The sequence below is a fragment of the Pleurodeles waltl genome, chromosome 8, assembly GCF_031143425.1.
Source record: "Pleurodeles waltl isolate 20211129_DDA chromosome 8, aPleWal1.hap1.20221129, whole genome shotgun sequence".
Lineage (NCBI taxonomy): Eukaryota > Metazoa > Chordata > Amphibia > Caudata > Salamandridae > Pleurodeles > Pleurodeles waltl.
Window position 1 is genome coordinate 1,095,969,464 of NC_090447.1, and position 20,479 is coordinate 1,095,989,942.

Sequence of the window (20,479 nt, forward strand, 5' to 3'; positions counted from 1 at the left end):
TCAACCCCCCGCCCACTGCGAGCCATGGGTGAAAAAAAAAAAATGGCAATGAAATGATTTAATTGCCATTTTAATGTTTTTCCCCGACGTGCGTGTTGGAGACAGTGCCCCCGAGGCAAAAGACATGGAGGCATGTCCTCTGCTGTCCATTGGCAGCAGAGAACTGGAGCTGTGGCTGGTTGGATGCTCCAAAGTGCGAGTGTCAATTTTGCCGGCTGTTTTTCGACGGCCAAAGTGACATATGCACTTTAAATCTCACCAGTCACCTGTCTTAAGTCAGCTGTCTGGAGAGAAAGCACAAGCCTCCGGTGCCTGAAGAAGTCTCTGGCCAGCCAGCTCCATCTAATCCAGGCACTTCTCTCATGCTCATTAACAGCATGAGAACAGTGTCTTGATTGGTCAGGGGAGCTCCTTAGCAGACTGCAGTTTCCAGAACACCGAGGAGGACATGCTGCGGTTGGTAAGTACCTTTTATTGTAATTTAACATGGTACTTTTATGCTGTGGTTTTGGAGGGAGGGGTTGTTTTATTATGGGCTTTTGGAGAGAGGGGTTATTTTATATTGGGCTTTTGAGGGTTCGAATATTTATAAAGAGCTTTTGGAGGGAGGGGGTGTTTTTTTTTTTGTGGGGGTGAGTGGTGGGGCATTTCGCTCGCCCCACCACTTTTTAAGGTTACCAGCTGCCCCTGGAATGCAATGCAGTTTTTGAAACGTTTTAGATTGTAACTGGTCACTTTTCACCTGTTAACATTTGCTTTCCATCTGCATAAGTCAATGTCTAAAACACAAAGCTACACAAGAAAACAACACGTAACAAAGCATGAATCTGGGAAAAGCAAAAAAGTTAAATCTCACAGGCAAGTCTTCTCCAGCGCTGCTCCCCACACCTGTAGTAACATCATTTTCTTACACCAGACTGTCGCAAAACTTGTACATTTTTTTAAAAAAGCATCTAAAGTCATGGCTCTTTAAGAAAAAAATAACATTGTTCCTTGCTAAAGAACCTTTGCTGCCTTGCTCTCCTTCCTGCCCCATGGACATAATCTCAAATTGTCTTCCCTGCATCTTTGATGAATATTACTCATTTCTTGGGTCATTCATACTGTGAAAGATTTGTGAAAGCAATTGTGCTTTTCTGTAGCACGACTACAATATACGAGTAATGGGTCATAAGTGGTAATCGATAATGTAATCTGAAACATTGCTAAAACTAAAGTCTCTCTCTCTCTCTCTCTCTCTATCTCTCGCTCTATTTCTTTCTCACACAAAAAAGTACACACACGCTCACACACACACGCACACAAAATCACATACACACATCTCATAAAAGTAGCTCATTATGACAATTTGGAGTCACTGACAGATGTGTCTTTCTCTTACCTTGCATATTATAATAATGTATTGATGCAAATTAGTTGTTACCCAATAATGGATGACAACATAAAATCCTGTACTAATTCTACAATAGCGTTCTTTTAAATCTAAATTCAATAACTTTTATGCACCTTATTTCCCACGCTACAATGTATAATGAGGCAAAGAAAAAAACAAAAAACTTTTCGAGGTTGATCCAATAACTCATTCATCGAGGTTTAGAATACTTATCTAATGAAAAATGGAAAGACATACTCACGTATCCCCCTAACCTACAAAACATTGCTGGAATTTGTCATTTCAATTAATCGTCAGCAAAAAAATCCGATCCATTCCCCACCGAGTCTACAGAATAAACAAAAAAGTTGAAAATAAAAAGCATGTCTAGAAATAAGCAAGGGGATTACCTGGTGCCTTTGGCTATGAGGCAGCTGTCAGGTTATGAAAATAACAGGCCAAGGCTACCTGGAAAAAAGAGAAATGGAAGTACTGGCCTGTAGGGTAAGATAGAAATTGTAAAGATTGATGAGGTGGACAGAATGAAGAAAATTGAAATTAAATATTCAAACTGGAATTCAAGGTTGGAAACGTAGGGCGCTTATCCTGGAAAGTTAAATTGCATGCACAAGATTAGCAGCAGGACACAGCAAACGCTGGCACTCGCAGTGCGATGGAAAATACGAATAACAGTGAAAAATCATAACAAATCAAGGCAGCCAACAGTCCTGAAATAAGAAAACAATAGATGGTAATGAACGCCATGGTGTGTGCACACTGTATCAATGTCAACAGTGGTAGGTGCCATTTCAGATCACGGAGCTTTCGTCATCAGCGATCTACAAAAAATGACCTTTTATATTTCTGTTCCTGGGTCATAATAGTACATTCGTGCATGCACACAATAGCAGGGGGGCAAGACTTACGTGCACAACCGTAACAGATCAGCGAACAGTCAGTACTTATGAAAGCTGTGACGAGTTTTAGGTGCATTTTTCTATACGTTTGACAGTCCACCACGGTTTAAGGAGATCTATCTTTAGAATATCTGCATGCCACAATACATTGATAAACTAAGGGTTGGAAAGTCTACCGTACATGTAAATATTCTTCCAATCTGCAGGAAAAGAGAGCAATGTGTTGTAGAGACTAAGATGCTGAACTTGGAAGCAAGAGAACAAGGGATATATCACAAAAAGCTTGTGCTTGCGCAAAATACCAAGAGCAAAACCATTACCACCATGGTTGTTGTGTGTGTATAAAGAAAGGTCTAGCCACAAATTTCAACAGTGAAACATATGAAGTAAGGACCATATTTGAAATTAAAATAGTAAGAAGTCGATAAAATACATTTTCAGATGTAATACATGTCGTAATAAGGGTCAAAGTCCAGAGTTCAGGCCACCAATGATGTAATACTGTTAGACTTATTTTCAGGAGTGTTTCTTCGATTCAACAGAGTGGCCCACAGCACCAGCCAAGGGTTCAGAGGCTCTGGTTTGCCTCTTGGGGTCTGAGACTAAAACTCCCACAATGCACAACTTCAACTTATGGAGCTTTTTACAACAGTTGCTCCAAACTTCTGTATCTTCTTCTGTAGGTCATTTTGGGTCCTTGAAGTGTCCACAAACTTGATCCAAGGTTCCAGAAGCTATGGGTTGCTCATTGGGATTTGAGACTACAATTCCCAGAATGAACCTGCTCAGAATCCTCAAATGGCCACTGGAAGCTGGTCATCTGGGCTGCTCTTGCAAGACTTGATGCAGGGAACTCTGGTCAGCTGCTTTGTGCCTGTAGCTTACAGGGAGTCCACTCCTGGAGTTGCAGAGGCAAGGCAAAGTCACTTTCTTGGTGAAGCCCAAAGTGCAGCTAGAGCAGTCCTTGTGAGTGCAGTTCTTCACGTGCAGACCAGAGGTTCAGGAGGGCAGTCCTTTTCCGGTGTCTTCTTCCAGCAGGGATCTAAATTGTGGGGCAGCTCTGAAATAGTTATTCTTGCTCCTGGGGGTGGAAAGCAGGGGATGCTCCTATCCAGTGGGGTCCAGGCCAACACTCTCTGAGGTGACCCCTTCCTCTGAAGTGTGGCTAAAATCAATCCCAGAAAGCAACATTCTTTAAAAATCCAACATGGAGGGAATCTCTCTTTGAAAGTTACATCTGGCTGAGCCCTGCCACTGGTGTGGTCAACTTCCCCTATCACACCTCCCCCAAATCTAATCTAATCAGTAAGGCTCCTAGCTGTCTGGGGGTGCAGGAAATGGGGGAGGTCCAGTTTCTGTCCAAATTGGCTTCCCCTCCTTTGAAGATCAGTTTGGCTACTCTTCCCAAGCTGATCTTCAAAGGTTTCAGTGGAGCTTCTAGCTGCCTTGGGGTGCATGAAATGGGAGAGGTCCAGGTCTGTCCCAAGTGGCTTTCTCTCCTTTGAAGACCAGTTTGGCTACTCTTCCCCCATCCTGCTCTGCCATCTGTTGTAGCAGTTCTCCTCCCCCCAGATGCTTCCTTTGTGTCAGCCCAGGCCACTTCACACCTTATTAAGGCAGCCTGGCTCAGGCTGCCAGAGGCTGACCAATCAGGAAAGGGCACTGTATGGCTCAATCTGATAACTTTCAGAAAGAGTTCTAAAACTCTTACCTTGTGATAGTTACATTACATTCAACATTGGCAAGTTGTTGGATTTATTATAATATTTAATTTGGTACCAAACGTGCTATATTTAGCTAATTTCTATTGTAAATAAGACTTTATTATTTTAAGATAAAGTCTCTCCATGTTAGCTTATGGGGCCCATTGATTATATTGGGGAAAAACAAATGTAGCTGTTTTTCCCTCACCAAGGCTTATAAAACATCTTTTATAAAGTCCATGTTTATATTTACACCCCTAAGGGCACTTGGGGCAGACTTTAGAGGTGACATATAAGTGTAAATAAGGTTGTTTGGGACTTCAGAAGTACTTTTAATTCCAAAGTCAATTTTGGGATTACCTTTAACTGAAAAGCAGCCAGTAATGCAGGCCTGCCTTTATAATGACACTGGACACCACAGCAGTGCACCTGTGTGTGCACTATACTGGGGTCCCTACACCTACATGCCCAACCACATACTAGGGACTTACAGGGATGTTGACAGAGCCATTTATAATCAGGCCTAATTTGCATAACCCATTTGTTAGAAATGGGGTCTTTGGTTCACAGTCAGGTTACCCCCTGTCCAAGCAAAGACTCTCACTCTAGTCAGGGTAGGTCACACACAATCCAAATGATCCTGTGCCCACCCTCTGGTAGCTTGGCACTGATCAGTCAGGCTCAACTTAGAAGGCAATGTGTAAAGTATTTGTGCAATAAATAATACAATAACACAATATAGCACAACAAAAATACACTACACAGTGTTTAGAAAAATATACAATATTTATCTGGGTAAATACAGCTCAAAATGATTAAAATGCAATAAGTAAATGTTGAGATATCACTGAAAAGTGATATAAAGTGTCTTAAGTCTTTTAAAAACAAACAAAGTCTCTTTCAAGCACAAAGTACCGGGTTCACGTGAAAAATCTCAGCAAAGAACCACAGAGGAGGAGAAGCATGAAAACAAAGGGGTGTGCGTTGATTTCTCGGACCACGCACAGTGATGCGTTGTTTAGTTTTCATGCAGGGATGGCTGTGCATTGATTTCCAGCACTCGGTCGTGGATCCTCTTCGGGTTGCGGGGTTTTCAGACGCCCCCGGGACGGTGAGTGGATTTTCTGCACTGGCAGGACGAAGTCACAGGCGCTGCGTCGATCTAATGGGCGTTGCGTCAACTTTTCTACTGCACGGCAGGTGCTGCATCGATTCCTCTCTGGAAGTCGGGCTGCTTCGTTCCGGCTCGGCTGTGCGTCGATCCAGTGGGCCGTGCGTCGAATTTCAGTGGTTCCGTCGGAGTGTGTGGTTCCGGTTTGGCAAGCAGTGAAATTTTCACCGCGGTGCAGGCTGTGCGTCATTTCTGGCAGGCTGTGCAGCAAATTTCGCCGCAGAAGGAGTCCTTCTTGAAGAGATGAAGTCTTTTTGGTCCTGAGACTTCAGGGAACAAGAGGCAAGCTCTATCCAAGCCCCTGGAGAGCACTTCCTCAGCACAGCCAGAGAGCAGCAAGGCAGCAGGGCAACAACAAGGCAGCAGCCCTTCACAGAAAGCAGACAGGTGAGTCCTTTGGGTAGCCAGGCAGTTCTTCTTGGAAGGATGCAGGTTCTGGTTGCAAGCTTCTTCTCCAGGAAGTGTCTGAGTTAGTAGGGACAGAGGCCCTGTTTATATACCCAAATGTGCCTTTGAAGTAGGGAGGACTTCAAAGAAAGGCTTAGAAGTGCACAAGGTCCCCTTTCAGTTTAATCCTGTCTGCCAGGGTCCTAGTAGGGGGTGTGGCAGTCCTTTGTGTGAGGGCAGGCCCCCCACCCTCCCAGCCCAGGAAGACCCATTCAAAATGCAGATGTATGCAAGTGAGGTTGAGTATTCTGTGTTTGGGGTGTGTCTGAGTGAATGCACAAGGATCTGTCAACTATAGCCAACCAGACGTGGATTGTAAGGTACAGAAAGATTAAATGCAGAGAAATACTCATTTTCTAAAATATTAAATCCAACTTCACCAGTCAGCAGGATTTTATATCACCATTCTGGCCATACTAAATATGCCCTTCCTACTCCTTTCAGATCATCAGCCACCACTCAAACAATGTATGAGGGAAACCCCAATGTTAGCCCATGAAAGGAGCAGGCCTCACAGCAGTGTAAAAAACGAACTGAGGAGTGTTACACTACCAGGACAAGTAAACTTCATAGGTACATGTCCTGCCTTTTGTCTACACAGCACCCTGCCCTATGGGTTACCTAGGGCATACCTTAGGGGTGACTTATATGTAGAAAAAAGGGGAGTTTTAGGCTTGGCAAGTACTTTTAAATGCCAAGTCGAATTGCCTTGCAATGGCAGACCTGAGACAAGGTTAAGGGGCTACTTAAGTGGGTGGCCCAATCAGTGCTGCAGGCCCACTAGTAGCATTTAATCTACAGGCCCTCGGCACATATAGTGCACTCTACTAGGGGCTTATAAATAAATTAAATAGTCAAATTGGGTATGATCCAATATTACCATGTTTAAAGGGAGAAAGCATATGCACTTTAGCACTGGTTAGCAGTAGTAATGCGCACAGAGTCTTAAAACCAGAAAAAAACAGTATCTAGAAGTGGAGGGAGGAAGGCAAAACGTCAGGGGTGACCACCCTAAGGCTGTCAGCTGTAACACCATTTTAAAGGGAGCACTTGCCCTGGGACTGCTTAGCAGTGTCCAGGGCACAGTCAGAGTCAGAAAATGCCATTATCAGCCAAAATGGGGGCAAAAACGGAGGGGGCTTCTGCAATCAGACCAGTTTTCTCACACCCTTAAAAAGCTTTACATTTAAACTGCAAAAATACAACATTCTGGCAAACAGTCCCCATTGCATGTGAACCTTCACAGCAATAATAATTATCTGAATAACAAATTGCTTTTTTTGTATCAAAGTTTTACTTAGGTGAGCAAAAGATGGTGAAAATGATCTCAAGCTCAATTGGAGCTCATGACAAAAAATATTTGTTTAACCTGTTTGATCATGCACCTCATATTCAAGGTGAATTATCTGAACACAAATTTACATTGATTAAATTACTAAATAGTTGTCTATTTATGTAGGCAAAGATGCTGATGTGCATTGGCCGAGGTAACAAAGTGTCACATGTGACATACAACACAATATGCAATAACAAAGCAAATCTGTATATTTCTCAAAGTACCTCTTCTAATATGTATTTATGTCAATAAAAGATTGGGGTGCGAGATAAGCTCATAAATAATTCATTATTATTTAATATTTGAATTATTTGCGGTTAGATAACCAGTTATAAAGTTGCACTCCATTCACATATAATTGCATATTAATGAAATACACATAGACTGCAACTCAGCTCCACTTCACAAAAAATTACGCTGATTCATAGGTTCATATCAAGATTCATGCCATGGACTAAGTACAGATTAACATTTGGAAAGGAGGTTATTTTCTTATTTTTTTACAAATGTTCAATATTCCTACTCTGTTTCACACTTTTTTATAACCTTCTCAATCATCTACAATACGGCCTTCATGCAATTCCCTCAGTGAAGACTGTCCTCATACACGGTTGGTCATCTCTGCAGTGCAATTACCTCTGAATCACTCCCATCCTATTTCAGACTTGCAAACTCACACAGTGCTATTGTGTGAAACACGTATTGGCTCCCTTCACACTGTCATGCAGTGAGGAGCCAGTATCACACAGTGGCAGAGAAAACAAACTAGAAATCCACTGTAAACAAAAGATTTTCAGGTTTTTTTTCAGAGGTTTTGAACTGCTAATGACCATTTAGAAGTGTGAAAACACCCCAAGACATCAGTACAAACCTCAGCATTTTTCTATTGTTTTGGAGGAGGGTGTTTGTGAATGGGATATGGGCAAAAGTGCCTCTTAACTGCTTCTCAGCAAAAAGCTATACTGTCTCCAAGGTCCTGCCCCCTTCTCACACTTCTCACACTGTGAAAGTTGTGTTTTAGTTGGCAGGTCTGCTATGTCAATTCTCATCATTTTTCAACACTATTGACCTACACCTATGCTAGCATCCATCACCTCCCAAGACCTCACTAACAGAGTGCTGGACTTGATCTTATTCTCTCTAATCACTCGCCAGGCGCAAGTAGTTCATTTTGAAACTACACCACTCGATTGAACCTCTCATTGCATGTGACATGCATACCTTGGCATCGCTGCAGATACATCAGGTGCTAGAAAAAGTGCAAGATTTTTGCGATAAGTTGGCAGAATTGTTTAGAGAGAAGATTATGAAGCTCTACACAGATTTTCCCGAACACTCTCAGAATCCCAGTGAGCCCAGGACAGAAGAAAAGAAGAAAAAGTCTTATACTACCGGGGGAAGGAAGGTTTGTCTCCAGACAGGTGCAACCTTGGAGGCCTAGCCAGGTTTTCCACATTGCCTGTGGCTAGAATTGAGACTGATAGGAGGATCCTTCCTAGGTTCACCAAATGATCCTGGCCCACCCAGGAACTTGCAGTTGGTCCCTGACATAATGGTGGAGCCCTTGGGGAAGATGTATTCCCAGATCCTGGTGTCAGGTGTGCATCAACAGGATTGGAAGGAGGCAGTGGTCATTCCTTTGGAAAAAAAGCTGAATGGGGACCCTATTGATCTTAAAAATCTTTGCCGTATTTCTCTGCTGCTTGCTCCAGCAAGATCCTGCAGAGGCGTTTTAATCAAGAATTGGCCCAGTATCTCTTGGATCATGACTTCCTGGACCCCTCGCAAAATGATTTCAGGAAGATCCATAGCACCGAATCAGCATTTATAGGACCACTGATTCATTTTGCATGCAAGTTGACCAGGGAGAGCCAGCTATTACAGTACTATTAGATATATCTGCAGCTTTTGACACCAAACTAACATCTTTGTTGGTGCAAATGCTGAGGCAAGCAAAGCTGAGGGATATGGCTGTGAATGTATTGGAGTCTCTCCTGATGGATAGAACTCTTGCAGTCAGCTGTGGGGATTTCAAAGCCAAATCTTTACGTCTCCCTTGTGGTGTTTCTCTGGGGTCTTACCTCAGTCCTACTTTATTTAGTTCATATGTGGCCTCCATCACAAAGCTGATGCATTTCTTTGTGTTCCAGGTGTCAGCCTATGCAGGTGACATCCAGATCATTGTTTCCACCTCTGATGACTGGGAGAGGTGGCTGATAGGTTTAGGATGTGCATGACAGAAATCAGCAGGTGGATGAAGGAGAACTGGCTCAGGATAAGTGGGCAGAAAACAGAGATTTTGGTCTTCAGCAAGGATAGCGTGATCTGGCCCAATCGTTACCTGTTCTGGCAAACATAGTCAAAAGTTTGGGTGTGATGTTTGACAAGACCCTCACTTTTGACACCCAAGTTAATAAGACTGTTAGTTCTGTTTCTGGATCATTAAGATCATGAAGAAAATCTTGCCTTTTTTCCCTAAAGAGCTCAGGGTGTCAGGTGTCATTGCATTCATTTGTTCATTTGTACTATCTACACTGGATCACACCAATGGCCTCTACCATGGATCATCTCTATCTACAATGAAAAACCTCAACACATTTAGAAATCATCTGCCAGACTACTCCTAAATGTAAAGCCACAAGCACACATCTCCCCTGCCCGGAGGGCCCTATATTGCAAGAAGATCCACCTTTCAAGCTGCTTTGGATCACTCACAAAGCAATACATGGAACAAGACTGCTTTTCACCAGGAATAAAATCACCAAATACTTTCAACAAAGAAACCTCCACTCAAGATTGGCACCCTGCCTCAAAACACCACCATACAAGCAAAACACACTACTTGGTACATCTTTCTCTGGTGAAGCGACAAAACTATGGAATTCATTAAATATATCTAATGTATGTATGTATTATATGTATTATATAAAAAATGTATAGTTCACTTACAGTTACATCTATATGTGCATTTATGTGTGTGTATATATATATATATATATATTAATATATATATATATATATGAACATATAATATGCATATGTGTATGTATGTATATATATGTCTGTGTTTATTATGCTACTTTTAACATGTTCATAGGTCATTGCATAGTTTCTAAGTCTACTTTTAACATGTTCATAGGTCATTGCATAGTTTCTAAGTACGTTTTTGATTAGATATTTAAGAGTCTCTGTTTTTATTTTATCTATCACAACAAGTAAATGTTATCTTAACTCTTTATCTACAAGCATTTCACTATTGAAATATTCAGGAAAGGTAAAACAATGCTATAAAAGAACCCAAATAAATTAACTTCAAATACTGCAACACTTGAATTTCTCTGTTTATACGATGCTAATTTAATTCTCATCATATTATATTCCTTACGCATATATTCCTTTACTATGTAATCATGTATCTATTTCCTTAGTCCTATGGTACAGGAAATCTATCTCAAAAGCTTTTCTCTGTCTCACATCACTCTATACCTCTATCAATCTATCCCCTATCTCCACTCTCTAACTCATCCCAAACCCATTCTACTACTATGATCTCCAAAATAACCCTTCCTAACTCGTCTCTCCTCTACCCCTCCTGGCTCACCCCAAACCTCAGTTTACTACTATGATCAACCAAACAACCCTACTACATTCTCCCCCATTTATCTCTCATTTGACTCATCCCAAACCCCATTTTACTACTATGATCTGCTTACCCCTTTCTACAGACTCTTCTCTCTTCCATCACTCCTTTACTCATCCCGAACCTCATCTTACTACTATGATATCCCAATTAACACTTCTGGATTTTTCTCTCCTCTATTCCTCTATTATTCTATTCAATCCAACTAACAGACTCACATGTTTTGTGCTCAGATTAACTCATACCTCTCTATACCATTCCTAATCCTGTTCTCATATTTCCCTTTACTAATCCACCATTAATCCTTTTGAGTTCCAGAGCAGCATGCTACTCACTGAAAAGTGCTTTGACGTCCCATCAAGGATAGTAAGCACTATATAAATACAATTACAATTACACCTTGTTTAGTTTATTATAATGTCATTTACCTTAAGGTCAATCAGTACTCATTAAATAAGCTCCAATCTATCGATAATGCTGTAGCACGTTTGGCCTTGGGATTGCCAAAACCTTGTTCAGTCAGGGAGGGAATGAGATCCTTTCACTGACTGCCGGTGCAAAAACTGGTGTCTTTTGAAGCCCTGTGGTTACCTTATAGGGATTCCCACCTACAGGGTTCGACTCATCTGAGAACAGCCTTTAATTAGTATGTCCCTATCAGGTTCTTGTGATCTGCAGAATTTAGAAAGATGGTGGTACCCAAGTGTAGAGAAGCCAGGTGGGGGATTGGGTCAACACTGATGCAGCCGCCAGACACTGGAAGTCCCTCCCAGAAATTATTAGGAGTCTAAATTCATAGCTGATTTTTCTCAGGCAGGTGAAAATTGGTTATTTTCGAATTAAATCACCTGGTTCTTGGGCTCTTCCTGCCTACATCAGCACCCTCTCCAAAGTCTTAGCTGACTTAGCGCTTTGATGCCCAATGGTTTTAGGCACTCTACAAATGTTTCAATTTCAACTTATTTTCCATCTCTTTGTGCTCATTCCACTCTTTCAGTATTGCTCTTCTAGCATGCATCCTAACATAGTGGTGCTCTGGGTGGGCAATTCTTTTCTCCATACACCACATCCATCATCGTGTTTTTCAATCACGTCTATGTGGAGGACATTGAAATCATTTGCCAATGGCTTGAAGGCAAATTAGTTCTAGATCACCTTTTGTTCATTCGTATTAGACTCCTAAAAAACAAACAACATCCCCTGCATTCTCTGCCTTGATTGCTTTGTTAATTGCAATTGAGTCACATCAGCATTCTGTCTCCTATCACCCTTTTGTGTACCCTTATCATGCTATTTAATTTCAACATGAAGCTGCAGTCTTTCATTACAATCACCTCTACCACACTTCACTCTGTCTCCTTTCAGACTGGTGAATCCCCATTAAAACCTGTGTAAAAGGGACATTCGACCTGCCTAAGACAGTATTCCCTCTTCAACACAGAGAATGTCATCAGCTTCACTACACACCCTCTTTAGCTCCCCAGAGAAAGACCGACTTGTCTCCATAGACAACAATCAATGACAAAGCCAACTGGTGTTGCCTTCTGGACAAATTGTTTTTAGAGATGCTTTTCAGCATCCCCAATTTTGTGCGTCATGGCTCAAGAGTGAACAAAAAAGGTGTTATGATGCTTATGTCAGCATCATTTTGTAAGCGTGCCCAACACACATGCGCACTTATACAAAATGATGCAGACACTTTTTTCTTTTATTTACCAATCTTAGTTGTATCATAAATGCAATAGCATTTTTTCTTTTTTGAGGCACAGATGAGGAGAAGCAAAGTAGAGAGTGCGGGTAAGCAACATACAGCATGTGACCGAAGAAGAAAGCGAAATGAGGAACAAAGCAACATAAGGCAGAAGCAACAGAGAGGGGGTGGAAACAACAAAGAAGGTGCAAATGTGGGAAACAATATGGGGGAGATGGTGAAGAAGAGCACATGGGCTAGGAAAAGGAATATAGATCTGTTGGGGGAAGCACACCAGTGTGAAAGCAAAGTGGAGTGGAGTGTAAAATCACATCAGGACAAACACAGCAAAGGAGGGGGTGAGGGAGGAACATACCAGCAACAAAAAGTGAAGGGGAAAGAAATACAGGAGGAAGGCAGCTGGAAACACATGCACTCCCATGGAGTGTCTAACCAAACAAAAGTATTGCTTGCAAAGTGAGCAGTGAAAGGACAAACCTTATGCATCCATTGTCCTGGGGACGGGAAAACACAGGAATATGAAGCACAGCCCACACAAGTAGATGAATCAAAAGCAAGCAAATGATAGTGACAATAAAGCTAACTAATGCTAAGCAATGGCAACAGACAGCTTGCACTGCCTGATAGGTGACACCTAATAAGCTAAACAGCTGCCTATTATATGTGATAAACTACAACTCTTTAACAGGATCTTTAAAAAAGACAACAGAATGCCTCTTTCACGTTATGATAAGGATATTAAATCCGTGGATTTTTCATTTTAGCTGAGGGAAGGTGTCATGCTGGCTTTCACTACGTAAGGTAGCAAGGGTTGTGATAGGAACACTAATCACCAACAGGAATAACTCCTCCCAGCTCCACACCTAGAATACTGGACATCACATTTCGCCCCCAAAGATTAGACAGAAGATAAAGGAAGAATATCAACACTCTAATGCAGTGCATTACAAGGTCAGCATTTTAAAAGATAAGCTCTGCCAGAAACAGAGGAATAGCTGAATCAGAAAAGGCCCATAATAAAGAATAGAATATAAAAGATACCTATTTCAGTGTTATCTGTTCCAGACCATTGCTTTACTAACAATCACCACCATAAAGTGCATTGCAATCCACCTATCATCTCATAATGGCAGATGTACAAAGCTTTTTTTTTTAGGTAAAAAATTGCTCAGTTCACAGAATAGGGCTGTTGCAACTGGAAAAAACATTTTTCAATGTAGAAAAGGCAAATTGTGATTGGGTAACTTGTTACCCAATCGCAATTTCCGTTTGCAACTCAATTCTGATTGGTTATTTAGAACGTCATGTTTAGGCCGTCCCTTCCAAATAACAAATCACAGTGGTACGTATTAATATGTTGTAACTGAAATCAGATTGCAAAACAGTAATACTTTGCCACCAATTCAGAACTGGTGTTACGCATTCACAAATGGAAGGGAGTCCTCATGGGACCTCTTCTGTTTTGAGAATGTTAAACAAAACAGTGCAGGATGTACAGGGGACGTGCCCATGCACGTGCCTAGGGGAAGAGCGGGCCCATCTACACCTGTCAGCAATCGACAAGGGTGGGGCACCCCTCTTTCATGTTTTCTTGATGGGGAAAAGGTAGTCTGACGTCTCCTATCCATGTAAGGAGTTTTCAGCTACTTCAAGCATTGTTATTTTTCTGACTAATGCTATAGGGGCAATTCATGAGGAAGTCTGTAATGTTGAAAAGAGACTGGTCAATACACAGCAGGCTTTCGAAGGGATGTGAGGGGGCAGCAACATGATTGCTTAATTGCCCTCCTTGCAGGAAATCAGCTAGGTCTTAGTCCAAATATGGGTGTAGAGATGCCAATCATTTTATTTATAAGGTAATTATATTCAGAGATAACAACTTTGATATGGTAGTAAGGGGCAGTAGGTGGCAGTTCACTGAGTTTTTTTAATGTGGCGAAAGGAGTAAGGCAGGGCTGCATCCTGGCCCTATTTTTATTCTCTATATACAACAATAATATTCAGGATTTTTTGGTGTACAAAGCACGTAATGTGACTCAGGTAGATTCTCAGCAACTCCTGGTTTTGCTATATGGGGATGGCACAGTTCTAACTGCCTGAACAGGAAATGAAATACTCCACAGTCACTGCTTGTTCACTTATTGAGTTTTATGGATGATTTGGGCCTGACCGTAAATCAAGCTAAATCTTTTACAATGGTGGTGGGGGCAGCAAAGAAAACAACAGGGCCTTATTTTCATAAAGGAAAGAAGATGCCTAACACTGAGATCTTTTTCTTTTTGGGGTATTTTATTTAATTGCCACAATAACTGGACTACATTGTTGATGGTGAATAGTATGACAATTGAAAGAAACATAGAAGCTGTTTTTAGAATTGCAACAAAGATAGTTTCTGAACCACTGGTGTCATGGCCCATACCCTCTTACTTACTCAACCTGGTGTTCAGCCCTATTTCATAATGGTCACAAATGCAGTTCACTGGTTTTTGTTAACAAGATTCCTTGCGAACAATGTGCATAGGGTGTTTGCTTTTACTGACGCAGAGGAGCTGGGCTTGTCCCTCCTGCCTTGTACCCGCAAGAATGTCCCAGAAGAAAGCACTCTACATTTATGTCTTTTTTGTAGTTTTTATATGAATTCAAGAAGCCACCTGATCATTCCAGGATTTAAACATTATATTTTGTGCAATGCAGAGTTGCAGTTGTCTTTCTGCGGCAACTTCATTAGAAATGTCATATGCAACTCAGTAGCTAGCTTTTTGGTACAAGTTAGGAAAATTAGGAAAGGTCTCAGCTAAATTAATTCCTTATCTCTTTTCAAACTACCACATTTACTGTTACTGTTATGCTGAGTTATGGCCAGGCTGAGGATTTATACTAGATTTTTCCATTATTTGCTCATGTTATATTATATTATAACTTGTATGATCAATTGACTGTCATAGATTTTATAGTATCAAGACACATGCTTTTTAAAGTTTTTATTATAACGATATATTCTTTGTGATTATGTATGAACGTTTATGGTTTTACAAAAACAAATAAAGAATTGAATTGAATTGAACTCACTCTGTAATAGAAACTACTGCTAGATATACCCATAACATTTTTGTTGCCTCATTTAGCAACCACTATGCGTCATCTGCCCCTCTGAACCAGCTACCCAGATTTTTGATTTTCTCATGTACATTTCACATTCCTGTGTGCAGCATTTTTTAAACCATCCCATTTCAAATACTCCGTTAAATACAAAAAATAACGGTTACAGGGCCTGCACATTAGAGCCACAAAGGAATTCACCAATATCCACCAAAACCATCGACCATTCAGTACCTTGCATACATTAAATAAAACATCGGTTCACTATCCATTTCTGAGAATCTAAATGTAATTATCTCTGTTATTTCCACTTCATTGTAGTAAGATAGTCACGGTGCAAAGAGTTTTCCTCATGGGAGAGTCTGCAAATCCAGTCAAATTAATTATTCGAATTGCTCTTCAAAGCAATACAAGTGCAGCATGTCCTTTCAGCCAATCACATAGACCTGTGCTGAACTATTACAACGGTTCCATGCTTAAACAGCATGAATGGTCAGTAAGAAGTATAAGTAATGTATGCTTAAGGTATTAAAAACCAGCAAAACCTTCTGTGGCTCTGCGTGGCAGATACATCTAGAGTAACTTAAGGCACCACAAATCGCTGCTTTGTGTTTCTCTGCCCCAGGGAGGCATTCCATGGTTGGAGCTTGAGTGTTCCCACCCGTCAACCAATGGATTTTAGCGGATTCCCAGATTTAACATTAGCAGTAGACCTAGGAATCTGTAAAAATGCTATGTCTCCCCAGAGAGATGTAACAAGGAGAAATATGTTTATTTCTCCTTGTTTTTCCTCTTTCCATGTGTGCTGCATTTTGCAGCACACACAGAAAGAGGATGGTGCCTCTCAAAATTGCATGTGTGCAGGAAGTTATCCCTTACTGCACAAAACCTATCATGCCTACAACGCAGGAACCTTTTTACCATGACGCAAGGGTGTCTACATTGTCATTAGGCAGCCAAAAGTGTGCCAATGCTAGGAAAACACAGGAATGCACGGTATAATGTTAAATACGGCACTTCCTGCCCTTTCCTTTTAAGATGGTTTCCTGCGGTGCACTGTGCTGCGTGGAAAAATGATAAATGTGTGTTCTTGTTGATTTTGTCATTCTTCCAAGATCTACAAATTGAGAAATAATATTAAATAAATTAGAATTGAAAGTCACTATTTAGCAGTTATATATGCAAGAAATAATACTGAGTGAGCTATATTGTACCAGCATTTTCAAGATCTGATTCAGCCTCAAAGTCTGACTGCCATTCTTCTCGAGAATTCCTACCTTCTTCTAAGCCACCCATGCTTTCATATTTTTGTCTGGTTGCCTTGAACTGTAATGTGGTTAGTGTAATTATTATATTTAATAGACCTGATTTAAACAGTCGTAGAACCTGTTTTAGGCTGTACTATCTGAATCTAAACACCTCAATCCGTTATTCATTTAACCATTGTTTCTTGATGGGCTATCCCCTTTTTATCTAACATTTGAAAACACAATGTAAATAGAGTTCTACTTGGTGCTATATGAAGCTATGTTTATTTTAACGGCAAACCACTACAGTGCATTTAAATAGTGAACAAAAAACCGTATTAAATGGCCTCAACTCCGCCAGTACAGATGCTTGGCATTCAATGCCAGCCCTTGATGTGCTGTTTTTCTTATTCTATCTTCGAAGCTGTGATTCTTAAGAGGCGTTTTGCACCATCAGCGTTACACAAAGGCCCTGTCTTTTTGTTTGTTCTGAAACTCATCGGGGGATATTGAACACCCATGCCAATATCCAAAGTGGCCACTTCTTCTTTAACCACCATGGATTTGCAGACAGTAACAGGACTTCTCAAGGTTGAACATCAAATCCTGCTGGGTGCATTATTGCAGTCGTGGCTGCTTGCTTACTCTCTGTTCTGCTTTTCGCAAGAACAGAATATAATTAATTCCTTTGAGAAATATAGTTATGATGCTAAATATATATGCTCAGCAAGTATCACAGTGGCGTGAAGAGTCTATTCTCATCAGGCAATGAGAGTTTATTTTGCTTTAACCAGACTTTGTGTATTCAACTGTTTGACATACCCAGCATCATCACTATGCAGTACAAGGCAGGCACTTGTGGGACCACTTAGAATCAATTGAGCTTGTGCATTTTATAGAAGGAATCAAAATACTCCCTAAACTGAATTAAAAAAAAGCACGCTTGGCATGATTTACTTTTGTATATTTTTAAACTGTAAAGTTCACAAGTGTATTATTTGAAAAAGCAAATTCTAAATTCACTTTTTAATATTAGCGTTTTGTGAATAAGGATAAACAATATAACAAAACATCAGAGCACGCTTGCTCGCACACATACACCAACACACACACTCATATACCCAAAATAGCAAACAAATATATATCTATATCTAATAATACATACTTCTGTACTACAATTAGGAAAAAAAAACACAATGTGTGTGGGTCACTGGCACTCACATTTAATGTTTCCTCTTGCTTCCCTTCTCCGTGATACTCACATTTTGGTGCAAAGCTAGTCCAAACCGTTAAATGGCACAAATCTGTGTCCTTTAGCAAAAGAAGGTGTGTGCTATATGGGCTGGTGCTGATTTTAGGACAACAGCTTTGATTCGCACACTAAACAAAATGACCAGATTATCTTAAAGTCTAGACGATAACCGTGTATACTAATAACAACTCTATGCTGATAAATGAAAGTGCTCTCCAATATACAAACTTGGGAACGACCTGGACATAAAGGCGAAATTAAAATCCCATGCAGACACCACAATGTATGTAGGAACTGAGCATGTCTTCTCCACATAGACAGATTTCCGGGTATCATAATATAATTTTCATTGTTTGCTCAAAAACGGAGCGTTTTTTGTACCAATCCCAGAGTGGTGTTTAATACGTGGTCCTTTCTGACTAATTGTATATTACTATTATGAAAAGGTGGTTATTGTCTTTTTCAACTACTGACTATATGTTTTTAGAACTTGCTTCAGTCCCAGACCCCATTATCAACCACTCCTACACTCGGATAGGCTAAAGGGCATATTTATAAGCCCCTAGCGCCACTTTAGCATCATTTACTTTACGCTAATGTGGCCCAATGAGGCCAAAATCCTCTCTGTGTTACTCCGTTAGGGCTGGGGTGAAAAAATTACACAAGGAAATCTAGTACATATTGGCTATTTTTCTAATCTGGTGTTGAGTCATTTTGTAGTGTTTTCACTTTATTACTGTGTGTGTTGGTACAAATACTTTACACACTGTCTCCGTGCTGCCAAGGAGGTGTAGAGCAGCCATTAAAAGGGGGCTTCCATTATTTAGAATGGGCCTCTATGTACTCTGCAGTAGTAGTGCCAATATTTTGGCACTATTCCTGCAGAGTACATCAATAGCATCAATCATGCTATTGGCCCCTACCATACGCCATGGTGTGCAGTATCTTAGATACAGTGCACACATGGTGGCAGTAGGGGGCGCTAAGGGGTGCAACGGAAGTGGTGCTGCACTATGTGCATCTCCACTTTACTTAAATATGCCCCTAACAGTGCTCCAAGATGAAGTTAAAAGTTTGAGTGAGAACTAGGGGCCAGATGTAGGTAGGCTTTTGCACCTCGCAAACTGCGAAAAACGCCGTTTGCGAGGTGCAAAAGCCCTCAAGCGATGCAGAAACACATTTTGCGAGTCGGAACCGACTCGCAAAATGTGTTTCCTACTCGCAAATAGGAAGGGGTGTTCCCTTCCTATTTGCGACTCGCACCGCGATTTAAGTTGATTTGTGACCGCGAAAGCGGTCGCAAATCATCTCGCAGTTACCATCCACTTGAAGTGGATGGTAATTTAAAAGCAGTCACGGAGATGGTGGTCTGCTGTCTCCAGCAGGCCACCATCCCCGTGAGTGCCTAGACTCGCTATGGGGTCGCAAACTGCGACCCACCTCATAAATATTTATGAGGTGGGTCTTTGCGACCCCATAGCGAGTTGCAGAAGGTGTCTGAGACACCTTTCTGCATTCCAAATTGCGACTTGCAATTTGCGAGTCGCAGGGACTCGCAAATTGCAAATCGCAATTTGGAATCTTTCTACATCTGGCCCTAGGTTCATTGAGTGGGGATGGATTAATGAGTATATTCAAAAAGTGGAAAGTGTTCCTGGAAAAGCACATAGGAGAGAATGAGACATGGTGAGTGAAAAGAAACTCATGTGGGTTTTAAATATGGGTTCCATAATGAAAACCACTTTTAAAAAAGTACATTGCAGTGAAGAGGAGCCTGCAGCAATTTCTCACATCAACTAATAGGTGCACCATATGAAGTTTGCAGAGGAATGTAAGTATGTGCAGAAGCATAGTTTTGTCAGTAAATTTGGGGGGGTAAGCTTCAGATTTTCAAAAAAATCACAAAGGCATATAATGTTAAAATACATTATATGACAAGCAAGGTGCATGAGAGGGGCTTAAGGGGCAGTGGAAGGGTAGAGGAACGTGGATAGGAAGCAGTACTAAGTGACAGAAAACGCAATATTTTGTAAAATGACCAACAATGTATTAGTACTTTCGAAATAGAGGGAAAACTGTATATGCATTTTGTCTATGTGTATGCAAAAATTCATGATGAAATATGAAAGCCATCTCACCATACCCAAATGAAAGCACCTGTACCCAACTACTTATCAGAGAATACATTTATTGAGGGAGGTGTAACATCCCAAACAACCCTGTGAGGCTGCACCCCTGCGCATGTGGTATTTGTATAATCCAAATCTAGCCAAAAAGGCAGTAGAACACTGTTCAGGTTCACACGCAAGCATAAAAAGAGGATTGCCCTATATGTTTTACTGTCACTGGGTGGGGAAGCATTGTGTGGTGCTGTATGAAAATGTTTAACCAAACCTATCCAAACGTTTCACTCAACATGGCACATGTTATCGCCAATGTCTAAGACCTCACTATAATGCAGTCAGATGCATTGGAAGCAATGACACTAATTCTGATGTCCTTGCTTAATTCTTATCTTATTTTAGGTTGGAGCCTAACAATATACTTCCGAACACAAAACCACCTTGGGTACCTTCTCCAGTCT

The 20,479-nt window shown here is 41.0% G+C and overlaps 1 protein-coding gene across 6 annotated transcripts in view; it reads right to left on the reverse strand.

Annotated features, from left to right (window-relative positions):
* The window catches only part of PCDH17 (protocadherin 17), a 184,093-nt gene that overhangs the window by 67,802 nt on the left and 95,812 nt on the right, over positions 1-20,479 (reverse strand). For 2 of the 6 annotated variants that reach the window (XM_069205312.1, XM_069205311.1), the window contains exon 4: positions 1,783-1,840. The exons of 3 other annotated variants lie outside the window; for them this stretch is intronic. In XM_069205312.1, the coding sequence (XP_069061413.1) occupies positions 1,815-1,840 (26 nt within the window). In that variant the 3' untranslated portion in view covers positions 1,783-1,814. Of the gene's footprint in view, positions 1-1,640; positions 1,721-1,782; positions 1,841-20,479 lie in introns of those variants that run through there. One more of the 6 variants, XM_069205310.1, reaches the window with a different exon arrangement.